General features: G+C 53.2%; 9 protein-coding genes across 9 annotated transcripts; 5 read left to right on the forward strand and 4 right to left on the reverse strand.

Annotated features, from left to right (window-relative positions):
- Positions 1–1005: 1005 nt before the first annotated feature.
- Positions 1006–1868, forward strand: CC1G_04799 (hypothetical protein). The gene is made up of 2 exons (XM_001838303.2): positions 1006–1062; positions 1119–1868. The coding sequence occupies exons 1-2, from the start codon at positions 1027–1029 to the stop codon at positions 1746–1748; spliced, it is 666 nt and encodes a 221-aa protein (XP_001838355.1). The 5' UTR covers positions 1006–1026; the 3' UTR covers positions 1749–1868.
- Positions 1869–2647: 779 nt separating this feature from the next.
- CC1G_04800 (Cip2) lies at positions 2648–4139 on the forward strand (the record flags this gene model as incomplete). Its single annotated transcript, XM_001838304.2, has 3 exons — positions 2648–3176; positions 3236–3749; positions 3806–4139. 3 exons carry the CDS (start codon positions 2648–2650, stop codon positions 4137–4139), a joined length of 1377 nt encoding a protein of 458 aa, XP_001838356.2.
- Positions 4140–4251: 112 nt separating this feature from the next.
- CC1G_04801 (hypothetical protein) lies at positions 4252–5871 on the reverse strand (the record flags this gene model as incomplete). The annotated part of the gene is made up of 1 exon (XM_001838305.2): positions 4252–5871. The coding sequence occupies one exon, from the start codon at positions 5869–5871 to the stop codon at positions 4252–4254; it is 1620 nt and encodes a 539-aa protein (XP_001838357.2).
- Positions 5872–7821: 1950 nt separating this feature from the next.
- On the forward strand, positions 7822–8231 carry CC1G_04802 (hypothetical protein; the record flags this gene model as incomplete). The annotated part of the gene is made up of 2 exons (XM_001838306.1): positions 7822–8085; positions 8151–8231. The coding sequence occupies 2 exons, from the start codon at positions 7822–7824 to the stop codon at positions 8229–8231; spliced, it is 345 nt and encodes a 114-aa protein (XP_001838358.1).
- A 961-nt stretch (positions 8232–9192) lies between these two features.
- Positions 9193–10820, forward strand: CC1G_04803 (CK1/CK1/CK1-D protein kinase). The gene is made up of 3 exons (XM_001838307.2): positions 9193–9297; positions 9370–9659; positions 9900–10820. The coding sequence occupies exons 1-3, from the start codon at positions 9234–9236 to the stop codon at positions 10812–10814; spliced, it is 1269 nt and encodes a 422-aa protein (XP_001838359.2). The 5' UTR covers positions 9193–9233; the 3' UTR covers positions 10815–10820.
- A 1153-nt stretch (positions 10821–11973) lies between these two features.
- Positions 11974–13716, forward strand: CC1G_04804 (alpha-1,3-mannosyltransferase ALG2; the record flags this gene model as incomplete). The annotated part of the gene is made up of 5 exons (XM_001838308.2): positions 11974–12025; positions 12101–12217; positions 12294–12635; positions 12717–12882; positions 12933–13716. The coding sequence occupies 5 exons, from the start codon at positions 11974–11976 to the stop codon at positions 13714–13716; spliced, it is 1461 nt and encodes a 486-aa protein (XP_001838360.2).
- Positions 13717–13764: 48 nt separating this feature from the next.
- On the reverse strand, positions 13765–14955 carry CC1G_04805 (hypothetical protein; the record flags this gene model as incomplete). Its single annotated transcript, XM_001838309.1, has 3 exons — positions 13765–14096; positions 14149–14751; positions 14862–14955. The coding sequence occupies 3 exons, from the start codon at positions 14953–14955 to the stop codon at positions 13765–13767; spliced, it is 1029 nt and encodes a 342-aa protein (XP_001838361.1).
- A 547-nt stretch (positions 14956–15502) lies between these two features.
- CC1G_04806 (hypothetical protein) lies at positions 15503–16552 on the reverse strand (the record flags this gene model as incomplete). Its single annotated transcript, XM_001838310.1, has 2 exons — positions 15503–15831; positions 15898–16552. The coding sequence occupies 2 exons, from the start codon at positions 16550–16552 to the stop codon at positions 15503–15505; spliced, it is 984 nt and encodes a 327-aa protein (XP_001838362.1).
- A 517-nt stretch (positions 16553–17069) lies between these two features.
- Positions 17070–18231, reverse strand: CC1G_04807 (isochorismatase; the record flags this gene model as incomplete). The annotated part of the gene is made up of 1 exon (XM_001838311.2): positions 17070–18231. The coding sequence occupies one exon, from the start codon at positions 18229–18231 to the stop codon at positions 17188–17190; it is 1044 nt and encodes a 347-aa protein (XP_001838363.1). The 3' UTR covers positions 17070–17187.
- Between the last annotated feature and the right edge of the window lie 179 nt (positions 18232–18410).

An 18410-nucleotide genomic window follows, 5' to 3' on the forward strand; every position in this document is an offset into this window, starting at 1 on the left:
ACTCTTCCTCTTGTCGCCTCGGCTTCGTACTTTCCCTCGTGTATCCCTGGATTTGATTCGACCACAGTCTCTGAATGGGAAAGGGTGAGTATTGTGTTGGAACTCGCTTCGTACGTGGTCAGGAGCTAATTTATCTACTCTCTAGATGCCATGAATTAAACCTACTGTAGCTCTGGCTCCCGGCGTCTAAACTGACAGCTACACCGAGTTTAGTGACAATCCCCGTGTTCGCTTTACCTCCCATTCCCCTTCTTCCTGTCAAGCTTCGACCATCCTCCCGAGCTGCGTTCCATGATCCCACGAAACGTTCGATGTCACAGATAATGTTCTCCCTAATGGCGACCTTAGTTCACGATCATGATTTTTCCCTTTAACTTCGACGCGATGCCCTTTACCTTTTTGCCGCTGTAAATACTTGATCGACTTCTCATTCTCCGTACCCATCCCCTAATCACTCGACGACTAACGCTCACTCGCGATGGTCATCGTTTTCATCCTTCATCAAACACATCCTTATTCATGAGCTTTCTACACTCCACACATCTATTGTTAGTTTTACCGCTTTAGTTAGATCTACTACACACATTTGTTACTACACCATTTTTGCGTTAACAATACCATCTCATTCAATGACACCAAGGCAAGGGTGACCCACTGCGACGGCTATCTTGGGCGCTTATCTTCCCGAATTGGGCACACGTTGTTGTTTTGCCCATTTCCGATCTGGAATGAGGGTGGAACGTGTATTGCAAGAATAGAAGGCTGTCATTGAACTATATTTCCATCCTGGGCAAAGGGTGAAGACAAGTCACCTGGCTGTGACTTGACGGCATAGTTCTTGTTCGAAGTTACTTGGTTGTGGGTCCACTTCAAGATGGAAGTCTCAAGTCCTTGTGCCCCGTGCAGTCTTTGCACCGCCCACACCCTGCCCGGCACAAACGTATCCTTGTTGGTTAAGTATAAGTACTGTATACAGCCACTGCCTTGATCTTTAGTCTCCCACTTGTCTATTCCCCCCAGGTAGCGATGTCGAATCAACCTCCTGCCGCGCACCACCGGAACGTAGGTGCAATCCTGTTGCTGTCGGGGCTCGATCTCTCAGACTATATGCGCTTTAGAATCCCCCAGTGACCAATGGCCAGCAGCCAGCCCACGGGACACCACACGACACCGAGACATCCAGCCAAGATGGTTGGGCTGGCATGGCGTTCAACCGCACAATAATCGAGGGAGGACATTTTGCTGGAAACGGCATCTACAGGAACTCGCACGTCCATCTCGAAGGACCGTACCATCCCCTGGCCAATCGAGACCATAAAGTGATACAAATGAATGACGTCGTCATGACTGGCGGGATAGTCGCCGCAAGAGAAATCTACCAGAACACCAGCCTTTCCTACAATGTGACTACACAATCGAATGGCTCCCAGCAAGTCGCCCCAGCTACGGGAGAAGCGTTGATTATAAACAACGAAACCGTTACGGATGGAAACTACGCGCCAGCGGTGTTTGGGGCGGAGTCGAGTGTCCTATCGGACGACGTTGCGAGGATCCATCGTCCTGTCCGTAGGCCCGGAGCCACATTGAACCTCAATGGAACGACAGTGAGCGGTGGAATCATCTGCGGTGGAAGGGTGATTCAACAGACAAGGATCGCAGTCGAAACGCCGTCAGACCAGTACTCAGCGGGATATGCCGCTGTGCCCGCGGCCGCTCCTGCTCCTAGTACCCGCCGAATTGAGAACTGAGCTCCCGTAGCTCGGTGCAGTGTCCTGGTCTCTCATCGTGCTGTAGTCTCCTAAATCATGCTGAAATTTGTATGTTAGTCTGTATAAATCGGTCTCTAATTACCATCGTGCCCCCTCACAGACTCAGGATTGTCGACGAACGACTAAGGAGACCGAGTACTCGCCGTCGGACCAGACGCGAGCCTTGGTCAGACACTCAGACCAACAGGCTTCGCAGCACAGTTATACCTAAAAGCTCGGCGTGGGGGTAGGTCATTTCCCTTTGGGACAGCGAGAAGGGAGGTCAGATGACCCTTGTCTGGTCAGACATTATCCGGTAAGTCCTCTTGCGCCCCGCCAATCTTTCAAGAACTGCCTCAGAAGCATTTAGAAGGGAAAGAGGTACGATGCCACGAGGGCAAGAAGAGTTGCCGATGACACAAGTTTCTTCCTCTATGATTCCGGTGTTGGGAGGATTTGCTTTGATAGATCGGCCGTGGATCGACGAGGCGGGCCGCCGCCGCCCTTGAAACCATCCACGAGCATCTCCCGAGGACCCCCAAAGCGGCCTCTTATAACGCAAACCACAGAGCAAGGGCAATGAAGTCGTCGTTAACAACAACCAGCGGTGGCCTGTGTGCCGTCTCTGGCTAACGCTGGACTTGCACGCGCCCCGCACCGGCAAATCAACCTCGAGGTCGTGAGGCTCCGGTACCATAGTCAGCACTCCAAGCACATCCGAAGTATATGCAGCGTCGACCACTGCACATCGGAAAAATGAGAACTTTTTCCATTCCAGTCGAAGGTCTATCCATCCTGGAGAAAGTGAACTATAAAACCCTATCTCCACATCCTTCGATTCAGCCAGAAGGGTAAATCCCATACACTAATCTCTTCCTTCCGACAGCCCTGCTCCCTCGATGAAATTCTCCCTACCGTTCTTATCCCTGGTGGCCGCAGCGTTACCCCTGGTAGCTGCACAGCAATGCCCCGCGTTCCCTGAACCCAGACCAGCACCAGCCTCACTGCCGTCCGAGGCCACCCTCCCAGACCCCTTCAAGTATTTCACCATCGACCGCCGCGTCTCCTCAGTCGACGAGTGGTACAACTGTCGCCAGCCAGAAATCAAGCGGCTCCTGCAGGAATACCAATACGGGTTCTACCCTGACCACTCGGCGGAGACGGTCACGGCTACGAGGAACGGCAACACTCTGACTATCAACGTCAGCGCAGGAGGAAGGAATGGCCAGTTCACCGCATCTTTGGCGCTCCCCAGTGGCGCAAGCCCTTCGAACAAGGTGCCGGTCATGTTGGCGATTGGAGGCGTCAACAATGGAGCGTACACCAACGCGAGGATTGCAGTCGCCACGATCAATTATATGAACGTTGCTCCAGATTCGAATGGGAAGACTGGTACTTTCTGGAGCTTGTACAATGGCAAAGACATCGGTAGGTCTTTCTTGCAGTCTTCGTTGCTGAAGGTATCCTGATCCATGTGGATGAAAAAGGTGTCTTGACTGCCTGGGCTTGGGGAGTACACCGAACACTCGACGCCATCGAAGCCGTAGTCCCCGAGATTGACGCGACTAAAACTGCGGTGACGGGTTGCTCTCGCCTCGGAAAGGCCGCCCTAGCAGCTGGCCTCTTCGACGAGCGCATCCTGGTCACAGTTCCCATGTCCAGCGGTATCCAAGGTCTAGGGCCGTACCGGTACTGGCAATTGTCCGGCCAAGGCGAGAACCTCGAGAACAGCAAACAGGGAGCACCGTGGTGGACGTGCAATGTTATCAGCGGGTTCTTGAATAATCACCAGAGGTTGCCGTATGATGCGCACATGATTGCTGCTGCGATTGCGCCCAGGTATATGGTGATTGATGAAGGCCAGGGCGACCCCTTCGTCAATGCTAGGGGGACAGCGACCATCGTGTACCCGGCGGCGAGGGAGGTGTACAAATGGCTGGGTATTGAGGATAGGATTGGTATGGCAATTAGGGGCGGAGGACACTGCGATATGTCAGGACAGTGAGTAATCGGCCTTGTTATCATTCGACGAAAAGAAGTCTCACAGCTTAAATTAGCACCAACGTTGTTCCCTTCCTCCAGAAGGTCTTCTTCAATGCCACCATCAACAGGGATTACAACAACCTTGCCCCGTGGTCCGCAACGACAACCGCATATCCTTGGGCCACCAATCTGCCGCAGAACACGGCACCTCCAGTTACCCCGCCTCCCATTACTACGCAGCCAACTCCTTCCACAACTCCTCCCGTTGTTGTCCCTACGCCCCCGCCGTCAGGAAACTGTGCCTCCAAATTTGCCCAGTGCGGGGGAAATGGATGGACTGGACCGACATGCTGCGTGTCAGGCTCGACTTGCAACAAGCTGAATGACTGGTATTCCCAATGCGTGTAGAGTACAGTCCCGCTGTGTATGCGTCTACAAACGAATCTCTATTTCCACAGAAAAAGGAAAGAAAACAGGATCCACCAGGGCCAGCTGGGGATCAACCTGGGAGATCAATCGATCAACCCTCTATGCACTTGATGCGAATAGGAGCACGAGCACTAGCGATATATTCTTCGTTTTCGGTGAACCTCTGCAGTTGCCGTTCGAGGTAGCGAGTATTGGTTGTCAAGAGTTGGATTTCTTCGAAGATGGCGAATGGGCAGCCACCTTGGCGATGGTGGTCGCGGCAAGGGCAGATGGTTCGGGAGAGGAGGAAGTCGGAGATGATGCCGGCATCGTATTCCCTGTCGAGGCGGATGGAAAGTTTGCGCAGCTTGGGAAGGTTCTCTTCTCCTGCATCTCGGAAGGGGGCTTCGTGCGAGCGGAGGCGAAGCGACTGGAAAATGAGGCTCGTCTCCAGGGCTCGTGAGTCGAGTTCGAGGACCTCTACTTCTGGGAAGAAATGCCCGAACAGACCCTCGAGGACATCAGCTTTGTCGATTGACCAGAGGCAGCCGTTGATAAGTTTGAATGTAGAAAGCGAGAACTGGGAGCGCTCCCGAAGCCGGTCGAGGACGTCGCTGGGAGAGGCTGGCAGGTCTCGCTGGAAAGCGATCGAGAGTGACTTGAGGGCCGGCATGGTGAGGTGGTTAATGAACGAGACGTCCTCCTCAGAGAGGTGCACGGCGAATGTGTGGAGATGCGGGAGAACGATGGGGGCCGCAAGTGAAGTAGATATGGAGGCATCGAAAAGAGCCTCCGAAGCGACGAATCGCTCCAACTTTGCGGCTGACTTCTCGAGAATCCAGAAGAATTGGTGGGTTTCGAACAGGACACCCTCCCCTAAGATGATGCTCGTGATGTTGGACCACGACTGTGAAGTATCGGGAAGGGAAAGCCCAAAGTAACAACTAGGTGTATGGAGTGGTGATGGATATTCAACCTTGAGGGTGGTCAGCGACGAGCCGGCTATGAATGGATTTTCCATCATCATGATTGGTGGATCAACGAGGTAAGCCGTGGGGTGGAAGAACTGTCGCGAGAGCCCGCAGAAGTCCAGGTGGGCCAGCTTGGGAAACGGATGGCGGATGGGACTCTCCCCGGGACCGGTAATGAAGCGCTCCGGAACGCGTAGTCTCAACGAATGGATGCGACTGGACACGCGCTCGTTGAGCAGGGTTGGAAGGAAGTTCGACACTTGGTGATGGGAGTGGTTGCAAGAAACATCCAAGGTGAGAAGCCGAGGTTGGGAGCGCTCTGCAAAGACGTGGGCAACCTGGATGCTTTTCTTGACTGAGGACCTTGACTGAACGTGGATCTGGATGGTCGCCCAGATATCAGGTGTGGCGAGGGCAATGGCTCTCCAACGGGAACATATCTGTCCGAGAACGAGATACCTCGCTGGGAATGGGAGATGATGGCCACCTCTATCCTCTGCACACAGAAGAAGGATATGGGCGATGATTTCTGCTGGCAGCGAACGGATTGGCGAAAGGATGGCTTTGTAGTCACTGACTCTGCGCTTCTGGGCGACCGTTGCCAAACGCAAGCGATGGAGTTCTTCTTGTATCCTCCGAATTTCCAGTTCCAGAGATTCCTCCTTGGTGGACTCCTCCCGCAGAAGGGCCTTTATCTCGTCGATTTGAGACTCGGTAGGAGGCAAATTGCTTGCTGCAAGGATCCGGTAGTCAAACTGCATGTTCTAGACACCAAATTTCAACAAACGGCTCGGGATTGAGATTAGAAATCTGGACATACCCCCTCCTATGCTATGGGTATCCCTGTGGTGGTATGAAGCAAAGGCAAAGTCGAGCCCAGTTGTCCTCCATTTTATTCGAACAAATTTCCCGATCAAATACCGGGTTAGATTATAAGCACCAGGTTGCTGGCTAGAGCAAGAACCAGACATTCTTTGGCCATTTAGAATGCCTAAATAGCGCTATGATTCTCCAGAAGGGTAAGAACATGGAGGTTGAAGTGAAAACCATCAAAGCCGCAACCCGGGTTGATGGGATTGGGACCAAGTCTGGAGACGGCCGAGTTACCAAGTCGAGAGGTCATGATCATAGGTGAACAGACTCTCCCCTGGTCTCTTTGCCTTCCCTCAGGCCTGGTATAGGCTCAAAAACTAAACGGATCATGTCGTGTGGTCAAACACGACATGAATAAGGCGGGTCTACGCTGTCGGTTGCGACCCTTCATCGCTCACCAGAGTTTGGCCTGTTCGATGGGCCCCTATCCGCGGCACGGCCCGCCCATTACTACAGGCTCCTAGGAAATCGCACACGGCTTCAAATGCTTCAACCACGACCACAACGTCGACCGTACATCAGAACACGACTTCTAACCGCATCCACCGATGTTAAGTCGCGTTGGTCCGCTCACACGCGTGAATCGACCGCGTCTGGCGCACAGTATTAGTCGGGCTGCTTGCCTGGAAGCCTTGAAGCGAAAGTATCCTCCCCATCCTTCGCGTTTATACGATCCACCAAGGTGCAGGGGCCGTCGACTGTCTTTGGGAAGTGGATCTTTGCAGACCAACGCGGAAGGTGGGCCATATCCGAAAACTTGGAGAATCTCTGAGCATTGCTCCATCTATGGCATGACCGATACCCAACGAGAAGAGATTACCTCTACCCTGCCACCATGGGTACTGGTGCTCGAGCTCTCCGACCGTTTTGTAGAATGCTGCATTTCTCAAATATGTAACATGCCGATGCTCTCATGAGCCGGTTGGAATCCCTCCTTTGTGCTAGCATCTGGCAGAGCCTGAGCTCAGCGATTGGAAGTCCCCTGAGGCTGGTGACGGCTTTAGCCAACTTTGACGATCCATTCTTCATCACTGCCACCTGCGTGCCTTCAATGCGCACGACACCGACGAGAAGCAGTGGGTGTTCGGATCGCACCGTAGTTGGCAGGTTCATGGAATCGATGCACCCGTGCCGGACCTGTGATTGAATAGACGGAGGGGAATAGGGATGAGCTTTTGGCGAGCCTGTTTCGGAAAGTGAGTACATAGTTCGGAGGGCGAGCAGTGTGCAATGTCACTGCGGGTACTTACTTATTCACATTGATGCCGGAAGCTTCTTTCGCTTGGTTCCGTTCAAGATGACTTTTGACGTAAATCGGACGCGGTGAGAGGAGGCCTGCAGGTATCCTTACCATCATAAATGTCGGGGACCTTCCTTAGGCCTGCCTCGAGCCTGGAACACATCCTTGTCTGCTGTTCAAGTGCTCCTTCTACAGCCACATAGCTTTCACAATCGCTGACTTTCAAAGAACTTCACAATCCCATGGACACGGAGGGGACAGAGACATTCCACTTGCACTTCGGTTCGCGATTTCGATGAACGTTCATAGACTTTTGGACTTCTCCTTTGTCCGTTGGGTATTCGTGTCCTGTAAACTGCGACGGGTTCGGTGATAGGAAAAGAAATGACCTTGCAGTTGGACGACAGGTGCAAGTGTACCACCGGTACCGTCCCTCCAACGGGCTATAAAATCTCGACCCAGCTTGACTGGAACAGCAGGATCCTACTGCCCTTCCAAGTCTACTGTACGTGCTCCAACCCTCCGGTTTATCCTGGACGATCTGCTCACCGCGAACGGTTCTTTTATTCTCTAGTTGCACGAAACTCCTACGACCAACATGTTCCACGCCATCCGCCTCACCCTCGCCGCTACCTTTGTTGCTCTGCTCACCCTCAACCCCGCGGTGCAAGGTCTCCCCACCAACGCCAACGCTGCTGGTGTCGAGGGCGCTGCGGCCACGGATGCTTCTAAAGGCGGATGCTGGACTTGTCCTTTGACTGACAAGTTCCTCACTCCCATCGTTGCCGTTCCCGACCTTAGCTTGGATCCGTTCGCTTGCGTCTATGGGGCGCTTACGCCTGGAACTTGCTTGTACTCCAAGGTTAGTGCGGCTTTGTCTGGAAGGATGAGATTTGGAGCTTACTCAATTCTACGCGTTTTTTCTAGACCACTGGCGCGTTGATTGTGGATTTGAATAGCAAGAGATGCCATGCTTCTGCGTTTGATCTTTGCCCTTTCCGCGATTGAGAGCGAGGCTTCTCTTCGTGCACTGTGCTGCCATAGCCCTGCTGTCCTGTGTAGTGCTGATGTCTTTAACGACTTGATGATGTTTATGTGATGTTACTTGTAATATTATATCTGTTGTTTTCGCCTGGCTATGTGAGTTGAAGCACCAGGTCTCCAGACGCGATATCAGACGCGATATTCAGTGAATGGTGCAGCAAGCCATGGACCCATCGAGCCAGAACTTCCAGCCCCTTTCACCTAGTATGAAATCCGCTGGAGAGAGCGTCTCTTCGCCGCACGTAGACTGAAGGACAAAGGTAGGAGGCACCCCTGAGCAGACAAAGGACCTTCCGGCCATCCCGCGGAGCTCTAATTCGTGACGGCAACAAGAGAAAGGTCGTCAGGAGAAAGGTGCACCGAGAACGGCATTTTCTCCAAGGACCGTCTGATTTACGAGAAAAGCCAGGAGGAGCGCACAAGACCGCAGGACGAGCACTGGTAGGTTCGCCCGAAGCTTCCGTTCAACTTGGGTACGCCGAACATTCCCGGCCCTTGGAGTTTCAAGAACACGGTTCCAGAGTTCCGCGCGAAAAAGAGACGAGAAATTGCTTCGCGACAGTTCAGCCGATCCCCACGAGATGGCCACGAAGTTCGAGTAACAAAGGCCGGTGTCGTAAAGTTTGTTTTCCAGTGGGGGTGAGATGATAAAGCCGGGGAAAAGCCACTGTTTCTCCCCCCTCTTTTCTTCGCATTCTGAAGGTAGTTTGACTTGAGTGAAAGCATTCGAGACGTTGAGGCGATCAGAAGGACGAGACAATAAGAAGGGTCAAACGTCATTTAGAATGTCAGAAACAGAAAAAGAATGAAGACGACTGATGAGGTCGCCGTGTGAGAAAATCTTACGTTACTCGCGTTTGAGTGGCTGGCTGCTTTGCCAATGCCATCACCAACCTTTTCCCTCGTCCCCAACGTTCCTCTCAACCACCAAACGCGCGCTCGCGGTTTCTTCGCGACGTCCGCAAGATGGTTCTTACTACTTATGCTGGCAAATACAGGTTTGAAGAAGAAATAGCAAATGGAGGCTGTGGTGAGTGAACCGGGTCCTAATCCCCACTATGTCATTGGCACACCCCTTTGCTGACCCGCTATTGGTTTCAAGGAACCGTGTTTCTGGGCGTGCATACCACAGCAGGAAAACAAGTGGCAATCAAGCTAGAGCCAACCCACCCTGATCACCACCCGTCGCACCCATCGCCGCTCAAAACAGAGTCCAAAATATACAAATCCCTCTCTGGCGGTGAAGGCGTACCATGGATTATTTGGAGCGGTCGACAGGGTGACTACAACGTTATGGTCACGGATCTCCTGGGTCCCAGTCTAGAAGACCTCTTCAAGATGTGCAATCGCCATTTTAGTATGAAGACCGTCCTCTTACTGGCAGATCAATTGGTGAGCTTCCCAAAGCTGGAAATACGCCACGCTGGAAGACCATTGGGCTGTCGCTATACGAGCTGGTTCCATCGTGTAGTCTCCTGCACCTCTGCAATACCTCAGACGATGACTGGCGCTGATGGTTGCAGTGGTGGTGGTGGCATATTGCCGTGGACACACTTTTGCATAACGAGGCACCCTCTTCCCGCTTGGTTAACTGCCGTATGAGTCCATTGCTAACTTTGAGCTTAATTTCAGATCTCCCGCATTGAATTTGTGCATTCGCACTCGATCGTCCATCGCGATATCAAGCCTGCGAACTTTGTCATGTCGGTGGCGCCACAAACACCATGCTCCTGTTCAACATCACATTCGAATGCCAACTCAACGGCACCGTCCCCAACTTCGCCCTCCTCATCCTTACCTGACCCTGTGGAAGGTGATGTCGTCAAGCCCGTAAGATCAAGGCTGCCAAGTCCTCCGGCATCGTCGCGACCGTGTCCGCACCATCCCCTCGTCCACATCATTGACTTCGGCCTGGCCAAGAAGTTCCGAGACTCGGTATCGCAAATCCACATCCCCTTTTCTCAACACCCGACAGGCCTCCATGGGGTCGGAACCTCCCTATTCGCGTCAATAAACACTCACCTCGGCATGGAAGCTTCGCGAAGAGATGACCTTGAATCCCTCGCCTACATGCTCATCTACTTCCTTCGTGGGACTTTGCCTTGGAGAAAGATGCGCGCCCCTTCCAACCTTCCTTCGTCGATTTTGGCGGCCATTTCGAATAGTGAAGAGCGACGTGAGGCTCAAGAGCATTATAACCCCGTCAGTGCTACGTGGGACCTGATCCGCGACAGCAAGCTCGAGCATGAAGCGACCTTGACGGAGGGTCTTCCCGAGGAGTTCCACGTGCTGTACACCTACGCGCGTAACTTGGAGTTTGACGACCTGCCCGACTACGAGGGGTTGCGAAATTGTTTCCGTGGTCTTGCTGCACGTCTTGGTATCGAGTACGACGGTGTTTTCGATTGGAGCGTAAAGGGTCCTGGGGAAGGAGGCAGCAAGGGCCCAGGAATTGCATCAAAGAAAATCCGTCGTGGACGACAATGCTTGGCCTGCGATGCGCGCGCGAAAGCTAAAGCCGAGGAGGCGGAGAGGAGGAAGTCGTAAAGAGCGGCAGGCGTGTAGGGTGTGTTTGTGGTGGGGATGGTGGGGGTTGCTTTCCTGCCGCTTTCCTGGGGGAGAATCCTGGACCCAGGAGTAGCGTGCGTTGTTTTGGGGGGTCGAACTTTTATAGGCCACCTTCTTGTCCTCGTGCATCTCGCGATGCAACCCCTATGGATGATGGGTTGCCTCTTCGCATGGCAATGCCCTCAGCCTACTGGGCTCTGACGATTCCTGCGGGATAAGCACGGATCACGCTCGCCACGCGTCGATGTTAGTGCACGAAGCAGATCGATAACCGTTAGACCACCTGGTAGCCGCACCTTCCGCTTCGGTTTGGGAGGGCGCATATCGGCTGTATCTCTCCCTCTTCCCATTGTCAGTCCATCATATCCTCTCTTCCTCTTTGCTCTCTCGTCATGCCCCGTTTTTATTACCCGTTGCATTGCTTTCGCTCTTGACTTTTTCCTTTGTCACGGTCGAGCGCGGACGGTTCTTACCAAGTCCCATTGGCTGGAAAAGTAATTGTACTTTTATATCCTTTCTTTTGTGTTTGGGCATTACGTTCAACTTACACCATCCTCGACTCTTTTCTTCGGCACTCATTGTACTTTAGAATTTAGTACTTTCCTGGTTTTGTCGTGGGGGTGTTTTCAGGTTGACCTGTGACATTCGCTCCATTCATCATTTCATCTTTACCTGTCCCATTTTTTGCATCAGCATCCCTTTGCATTCGTGCATCATCACTACCCCAGTACATATGGCATGTTCTATCATCATCCCCATTCCTCCCTTTCCTCTCGAGACTCTTTTTCTGCTTTCTGCATCATTGAACTTTGCATTCAGTGTTGTTTTATTACCCCATCCCATTTTATCCCACTCGTCTCATCCCCAAGAGCGTAGCGCTACATGTAGTATTATAATTCTAGTTCCCTGTATCTGATGTGTCGTATTTATAGACGGTTTCTCTCTCCCTGTAAGCCTCGCCTGAGCGTTAGTTGTGTCCTGGTCGAGTGGAGTTCCCCGAGTCGGAGCGGAAGGTACGAGGAGGTGAAGCCTGGGTGGCCGGCTAATTGATTGATTGCCGGGAACAACACGACCGCGACACGTCCGATATTTCTTGCTCCACAACGTCGACCACCGTTCTGCGTAAAGTCGTCTGGGTATGGCATCCAAGCGGCTTCGAGTTGCGTTTGTTCACCCAGATCTTGGAATTGGTGCTTATTACTGTCTTATAGAATTGTTGAAATGGTACTGACGTTCCGTCGTGTATGCGTGTAATGGATGAATAGGCGGGGCTGAGCGCCTAGTTGTGGATGCTGCGCTTGGATTGCAAAAGTTGGGGCATGATGTGGGGATTTATACGTCTCATCATGATCCTACGCATTGCTTCGAGGAGACTAAGGACGGTGCGTCCTAGCATTACCCATTTTGACGTCACGCGAAGCTGAATCTCGAATACCGCATCTTCGTCGCCGTATACAGGAAGCCTGAAAGTGCACTACGTCCCTCCACCCTTCCCTCGCTCGCTCAAAGGCAAATTCCACATCATCTTTGCGCATTTGAGGCAGCTGCATCTCTTTGCGACTATGCTGCTTCAAGGCAAGACAAGAGGGTATGATGTTTTTTTCGTGGACCAGCTTTCGACGTGTGTCCCGTTTTTGAGGGGTGTGGCGGGGAAGAGGGTGGTGTTTTATTGTCATTTTCCGGATAAGCTTTTGGCGGATGGGGCGTTTGTGGATGGTGGTGGTGGGGTTGTTAGGAGGCAGGGGTTGGTGAAGAGGTTGTATAGGTTGCCGATGGATTGGTTGGAGGAGGTTACGACTCGTGAGTTCGTTGTTGTTTTTATCGTGGTTGGCCTTGCGGGCATGAGGCGTTGCTGTACGTGGGTACTGATGTATCTTCCAGGCCAAGCGGATATCATCCTTGCGAATTCAAAGTTTACTGCGAGGGTTTTCAAGTCGTACTTCCCCTCGATAAAGAAACTGCCCGAGATCGTGTATCCCGGTATCAACCTGGAGGCGTATGAGGGGACATACGACTCGTCTGACCCCGATGTTGCTTCGGTTATTTCGTAAGTCCCCTCGCGCTGCCAAGTGAAGTGGTTATTTATCTTTGCTGTAGAAATCGCCCGACCCTTATTTCTCTCAACCGCTTCGAGGGAAAGAAGAACATTGTGCTCGCACTGGAATCGTTCGCCAAGTTGAAACTCCATTCTGAAGGGAACCATGCCAAATTGAAGGATCTCAGATTAGTCCTGGCAGGAGGATATGATGACCGTTTGGAGGATAACCGACATGTTATTGCGCAGCTGCAAGCACTAGCTAAAGCACTGTCTCTAACCTACATCATCACCTCCCCTGCTCCTCTCCCACCCTCCCTCTCCTCCCCCTCACTACGCGAAGCTACAAACCCAGACGTCGTCTTCCTCCTCAACTTTACAACCTCCCAGCGCACGGCATTGCTGAGGAGTGAATCCACTCTTGCCCTCCTCTACACTCCATCGAACGAGCACTTTGGGATTGTACCGATCGAAGCGATGGCGTGCGGCGTCCCAGTGCTCGCGTGCAACTCGGGTGGACCTCTGGAGAGCGTCCTGTCTTCGAGTACTGAAGAGATTGGGACTGGGTGGTTGAGGGAGCCCGACCCCGACTTGTGGGCCGCGTCTCTCCTGGAGATCGTGTCGCTTTCGGAGGAGCAGCGGAAGCGGCTGGGTGAAAAGGCGAGGGAGCGGGCGAAGCGGTTGTTCGGGATGGAGGCGATGGCGAAGGGGCTGGAGGCTGCGTTGGTGGAGGCTGCGTCGATGGGACCTGTAGACGCTGATGAGGCCTGGGGTCCGTGGTGGAAGGTGTGGGTCATGATTCTCGGGTTCGTGTTGGCGTATGTGTATGGTTCCTTCCGGTCGTAAGCTGGGGACGAGGGTACATAACCACTGTATTATTCCATTGTTAATTATTTAATTGAAATCACTGGCCGCAAGCACCACAGACAGTCGCTGGCCTTGGCGCCGTGATGGTTTGTATATGCGTGAAGGATGGGGAGGGTACGCCTGCTCCAAGGCTTTCAGACACGGAGGTGGCAGCGTTGAAGGAGAGGCCGCCCAGATGAAAGGCTCGCCGACCGAAGACAGGCGTCTAATTAACTTGCCCTCTTCCTGGGTGAGTGGTCCGTCATACTTTGGTGGATCAAGGAACTTCAAAATGCGCATAACGACGAAAGGCTTCGGGGGAGCGGATGGGATTTGTCGATAAGCCAGCTCCAATTGAACCAGAACTGAACCTCTGGCACCTGTGGGACGTGAGGATCTTGTTTATCGATTGGAAGGCGCTGAGTGACTGACCGTGTAAACCCCGTGGCCGATTTATAGCGAAGCGGTGAATTTTATCTCCTTCCTGGACACGGATGGGGAGCCCCAGCCGTGACAGGTCGCGTTCGAATGGTTGTGTTATACTGCCAAGCAGGACCGCTCCTGATTTCATGTTCTCTCCGTCCAAGCTCTTCAGCAACGCGAGTTCGGTTTCGCTGACGAGTTTGCTGCGGATAACCAATTCGCGGAGGGTCGTGTAGCAGTTTCTCTTGACTATCGCCACCAGTGGTAGGAACCATGGCTTGCCATCCGGCCTCAGGAGGTCCTTGCCCTGATCGAACAAAGTCGGGTCAGGTTTGTCGACGAGGCGGAAACGCAGGCCGCTCGTGATGCAACTTCGGTCTGGGCGATGGAGGTAGAGGAATCCTCTGGTGTTTGGGGGAAAGGGGCTAGTGTTGATGCTTCGCGTGGCGCTGTCGTACCACTGGGGATTTACTACGACGCTTTTGACATCCACTCCGTGAACTGCAACCACGAATGAGGCGGAGCCGTCGGCGACTTCTATGTAGTCTCCGGGAACCAACTTGCTTGGGTTCAGCGTCGAGATTTGGCGGGCTGGTCGCCGTTCCCGTCTGGCTATGAAAAGTTTACTCGTGTTTCCTTCATGTTGTTCCGAATGTGTGACTGTAGTCTTGAGAGAAGCTCGTCAACGAATGCGTTTTTCTCTAAGGTATGGGTTGACTTACGGAGTAGTGAGCTGGTTGCACTGGACCTGGCCGCTTTAGTAGCTTTCTCAGACTGTTTAATCCTGGAGGTAGGAGCAGGCTGCGACGTGCACATGTGGCCTGCCTCGATTGAACGCGTTGAGTATGGAGCATAAGTCTTGTGGATCCTGGACAGACTTACATGGGTACCGCCCACAGGAACCCGACTGCTGCAGTGAGTCAGACGCGGTCCATTCACGCGTGTGAGCGGAACAGCGCGACTTAACATCGGCAGGGAGTTCGTGGATGCTGTAGAGGCCGTGTCCTGGTGAATCTCACCTGTGGTGGTCGTGGTTGAACGTCAGAACTGTGCTCTTGCGCATCTCTGAGTGCGGACCGCCATCAAGCCGGGTGCCGTGACGACTCTGGCACCCTGAATTCAGGCAGATGCTAGGAAAAGCGCGACTGTTGAGGAAGTGCAACCTGCTCCTGAGAGAGTTGGCGCGTTATACCTATGAATAAGCGCAGGGTTCCACAAACCGCGAGGTATCACAATCATTTCACACAGGGACACGCCTGCTGGGAGAGCTTAAGCGCCCAGGGCAGAGGTGATCCCTTCCCGTCCGGCCATGGAACAATGCAATTTTATAAGGTTTACAATATGATGTGTCTCTCCCGTTGGTCTAAAATGATTCATTGCCCACAGGTTCCAAAGACAGTCGTTGGCCTTTGCGCATTGCTCGCTCGTATAGACGTGAAGGATGAGGAGGGTACGCCCGTTCCAAAGCTTCCACACAGGGAGATGGCAGCGTTGAAGGAGAGATCGTCCAAATATAAGAACCGCCTGCTCGGGACAGCGACAGTGCCCTGACCAACTTTCCCTCTTCCTGTTTAACTGGTTCGTCACCCGTTGGTGGAACAAGAAACTTCAAAAGGCGCAGAACGACGAATGGCTTTGGGGGAACGACTGGATCCTGTCGATAGGCCAGCTCGAATCGGACCTGAATTGACCCTGTGAAACCTGTGGGACGTGAGTGCGCGAGGACCTTGTCAGTCGGGGAGGAGTGGGGAGACTCACCAAATGAAGCTGGCCCTTGGATATTGAAGTCGTATAGCTCCTCTCCTTCCTGAACACGGATGCAGAACCCTGTTCTTGGGAAGTCACATTCGAATGGTTGTGTCATACTGGCAATAGTGATCAATCCTGCTCTGGTGTCCTTCACCTCTAAGCTCTCCACCCACGCCACTTCAGCTGGTGTGATGAGTTCGTCGCGGATGATGAGCTCGCGAAAAGGCAGGTATATCCTCCCCTTTATTATGGCTGTTAGCGGTAGGACCCATACACCACCGTCCGGCTTCATGAGGTCCTCACCCTGGCTGAACAAAGCTGGGTCAGGTTTGTCGACAACTCGAAAGCGTAGTCCGCTGGTGATGCAACTTTGGTCTGGCCGATGGAAGTAGAAAAATCCTCTGGCGTTTGAAGGGAAGGGGATGAATTGTTGGCCTTTCCGGGTAAAGCTTATGCGCCGCTTGCCGCCCTCGGGAGCCATAACCGTGAAGGCTACTCTACCGCCAGAGGCATCCACGTAGTCTTCGGGAAGGAGTTTGCTTGGGTTGAGAGTCGAGATTTGGCGGCTTAGCCATTTGTATTTGCCTTTGACTTTCGGGGGTTTCTTGCTCGTGTTTTCTTCTGGAGGCTGTTCCGGATGCTCTACTGGAGTCTTGGGAGGCATCCCGTCAACGAATACGTTTCTTGAACATGCCGCTGGTTGACCCACCGAGTATTCTCTGAATTGAAATGTTTGTGCCGGACATAACCGCTTTAGTGACTTTCTCGGACTGTTTGTCCTCGGAGACAGGAGTAAGCTACGACGTGCACATGCAGCTTGCTTCAATTGAACGCATTTGAACATTGAATATCGAAGGTTGGAACAGCGACAGACCGACCTGGGTGTAACCCGCTGCACCCCGACTGCTGCTGAACGTCAGATGTGGCCCATTCACGCGTGTAAACGGAACTGCACGTCTTAACATTAGGTGGTTGGGTCCTGGTTGCGGTGTAGGCCCTGACTTATGCAGGTCGCCGGTGGTCGAGGTCGTTGGTGTAGTTCGAGCTGCTCGCGCTCTTCGCGTTGGTTCCGTGGGCGCGGCCCGCGACCAAGCCGGGTGCCGTAGCGCGTGGGGTCCAACCTCTGGCGCCCTGGCCCTGGATTCTACAGGCTAGGCTATTGAGGAATTCTCGGGTGCTGGTGGAATAACAAATGACGATATAGTATTCCAAGCAAAATGGGGTATCCTAATTTATCGACAGTGGTGGTAATGCTCGCCAACTTAAGCGCCCAGGTGAAATGAGGTAATGGCAGTAGGCTCATACGAAATGAATCACATCGAATCCATCTCCATACCACTTGTCCCAGTCAAACGTACTCGAGAAGTTCTCCTCCCCAAATGCTTTGATCGTCGCTTCGGCTTCCTTTGCAACCACCTGCGCTGCGTTGGGATCAGTCTCCTTCAAAGTAGAAGGTGGTGGAGGGACGGGTTTGGCGCCTTCCCTGGTCTTCGAGGTTGCGCCTTGTCCGTAGATCAGGTACTTCTGTTCAGCGCCAGTGTCGTTAGCCTGTGCCGCGGTGTCACCGGGAACGGGCACAAGCCATGACCCGATGCATCTGAACGTCAAGCTGATCCTCTCGCCTCCGTAGGCAAGTTCTTCTTCCTTCTTTGTTGATTCGGGTCGGTTGTCGTGGTTGATTCCATGGAGGAAGCGCTTGTTCGTTTCGGGGCCCATGACGAAGAGGGAGTTGTGTGGGAGGGGGATGCGCTGGGCTGGGCGTGGTGGTGGTTTGGAATCCCCTGGGGCGTTTGTGTTTTCGCTGGTTGTAGTACTGCTACTTGATTCCGGCGTGGCAATGGCATCCCGTTTCAACCTCAGAGTCATCACCCTCTCCGCACCCAAACTGACATTCACGATCTTCGTTCCTCGAACAACGTCCAGCGTCTTATCAGAATGTTCAGAGATAAAGTCCTGTCCTCCTCGATAATGCTGGATCAAGACATGATTAAGCTCATGTCCCACTTTCTCCTCGGCGATCTTCCTGATCTGCTCGACGGTGGGCGTGAAGCGTTCTTGGTGGAGATCAGGAGGTGTGTCGGCGGGGTGGCGGTAGATGGGGAAGGCGTGGGTGTTGGGGAGGATGGGGTCGGGGATGGAGGTGCCTTGGACTGCGACGCGTCGGGGGACTTCGCCGCCGCGGTGGAGCATTGTGCGCCAGTTTACCTCGGTGAGGAGGGTAGAGAAGGCGGTTGAGGAGAGCGGGGAGGGGAGGAGCGGGTGGATTAGTTCTGTGTCGCCTGCGCCGAGGACGTCGAGAGGGAGGCTGTTTTGGAGGGCTTTCTTCCTTTGGGAGGAGGGCATTGTGGGCACGTTGGGGAGGATCGAAAAGCGACGAGGATGCGTAATTAGGCGTTGAGAATGGGCCAACGAAGGATGTTTTAAAGGTTTCTATGGTCGTTCTGGAGGTGACTCGAATGCACAGGATTCCATGCGGCCACGACTACAGTTGATCGCGCTGATGGTTATCAGCGCCTAACTGA

The sequence above is a fragment of the Coprinopsis cinerea genome (genome assembly GCF_000182895.1).
Source record: "Coprinopsis cinerea okayama7#130 chromosome 13 map unlocalized cont3.13, whole genome shotgun sequence".
Taxonomy (NCBI): Eukaryota; Fungi; Basidiomycota; class Agaricomycetes; order Agaricales; family Psathyrellaceae; genus Coprinopsis; species Coprinopsis cinerea.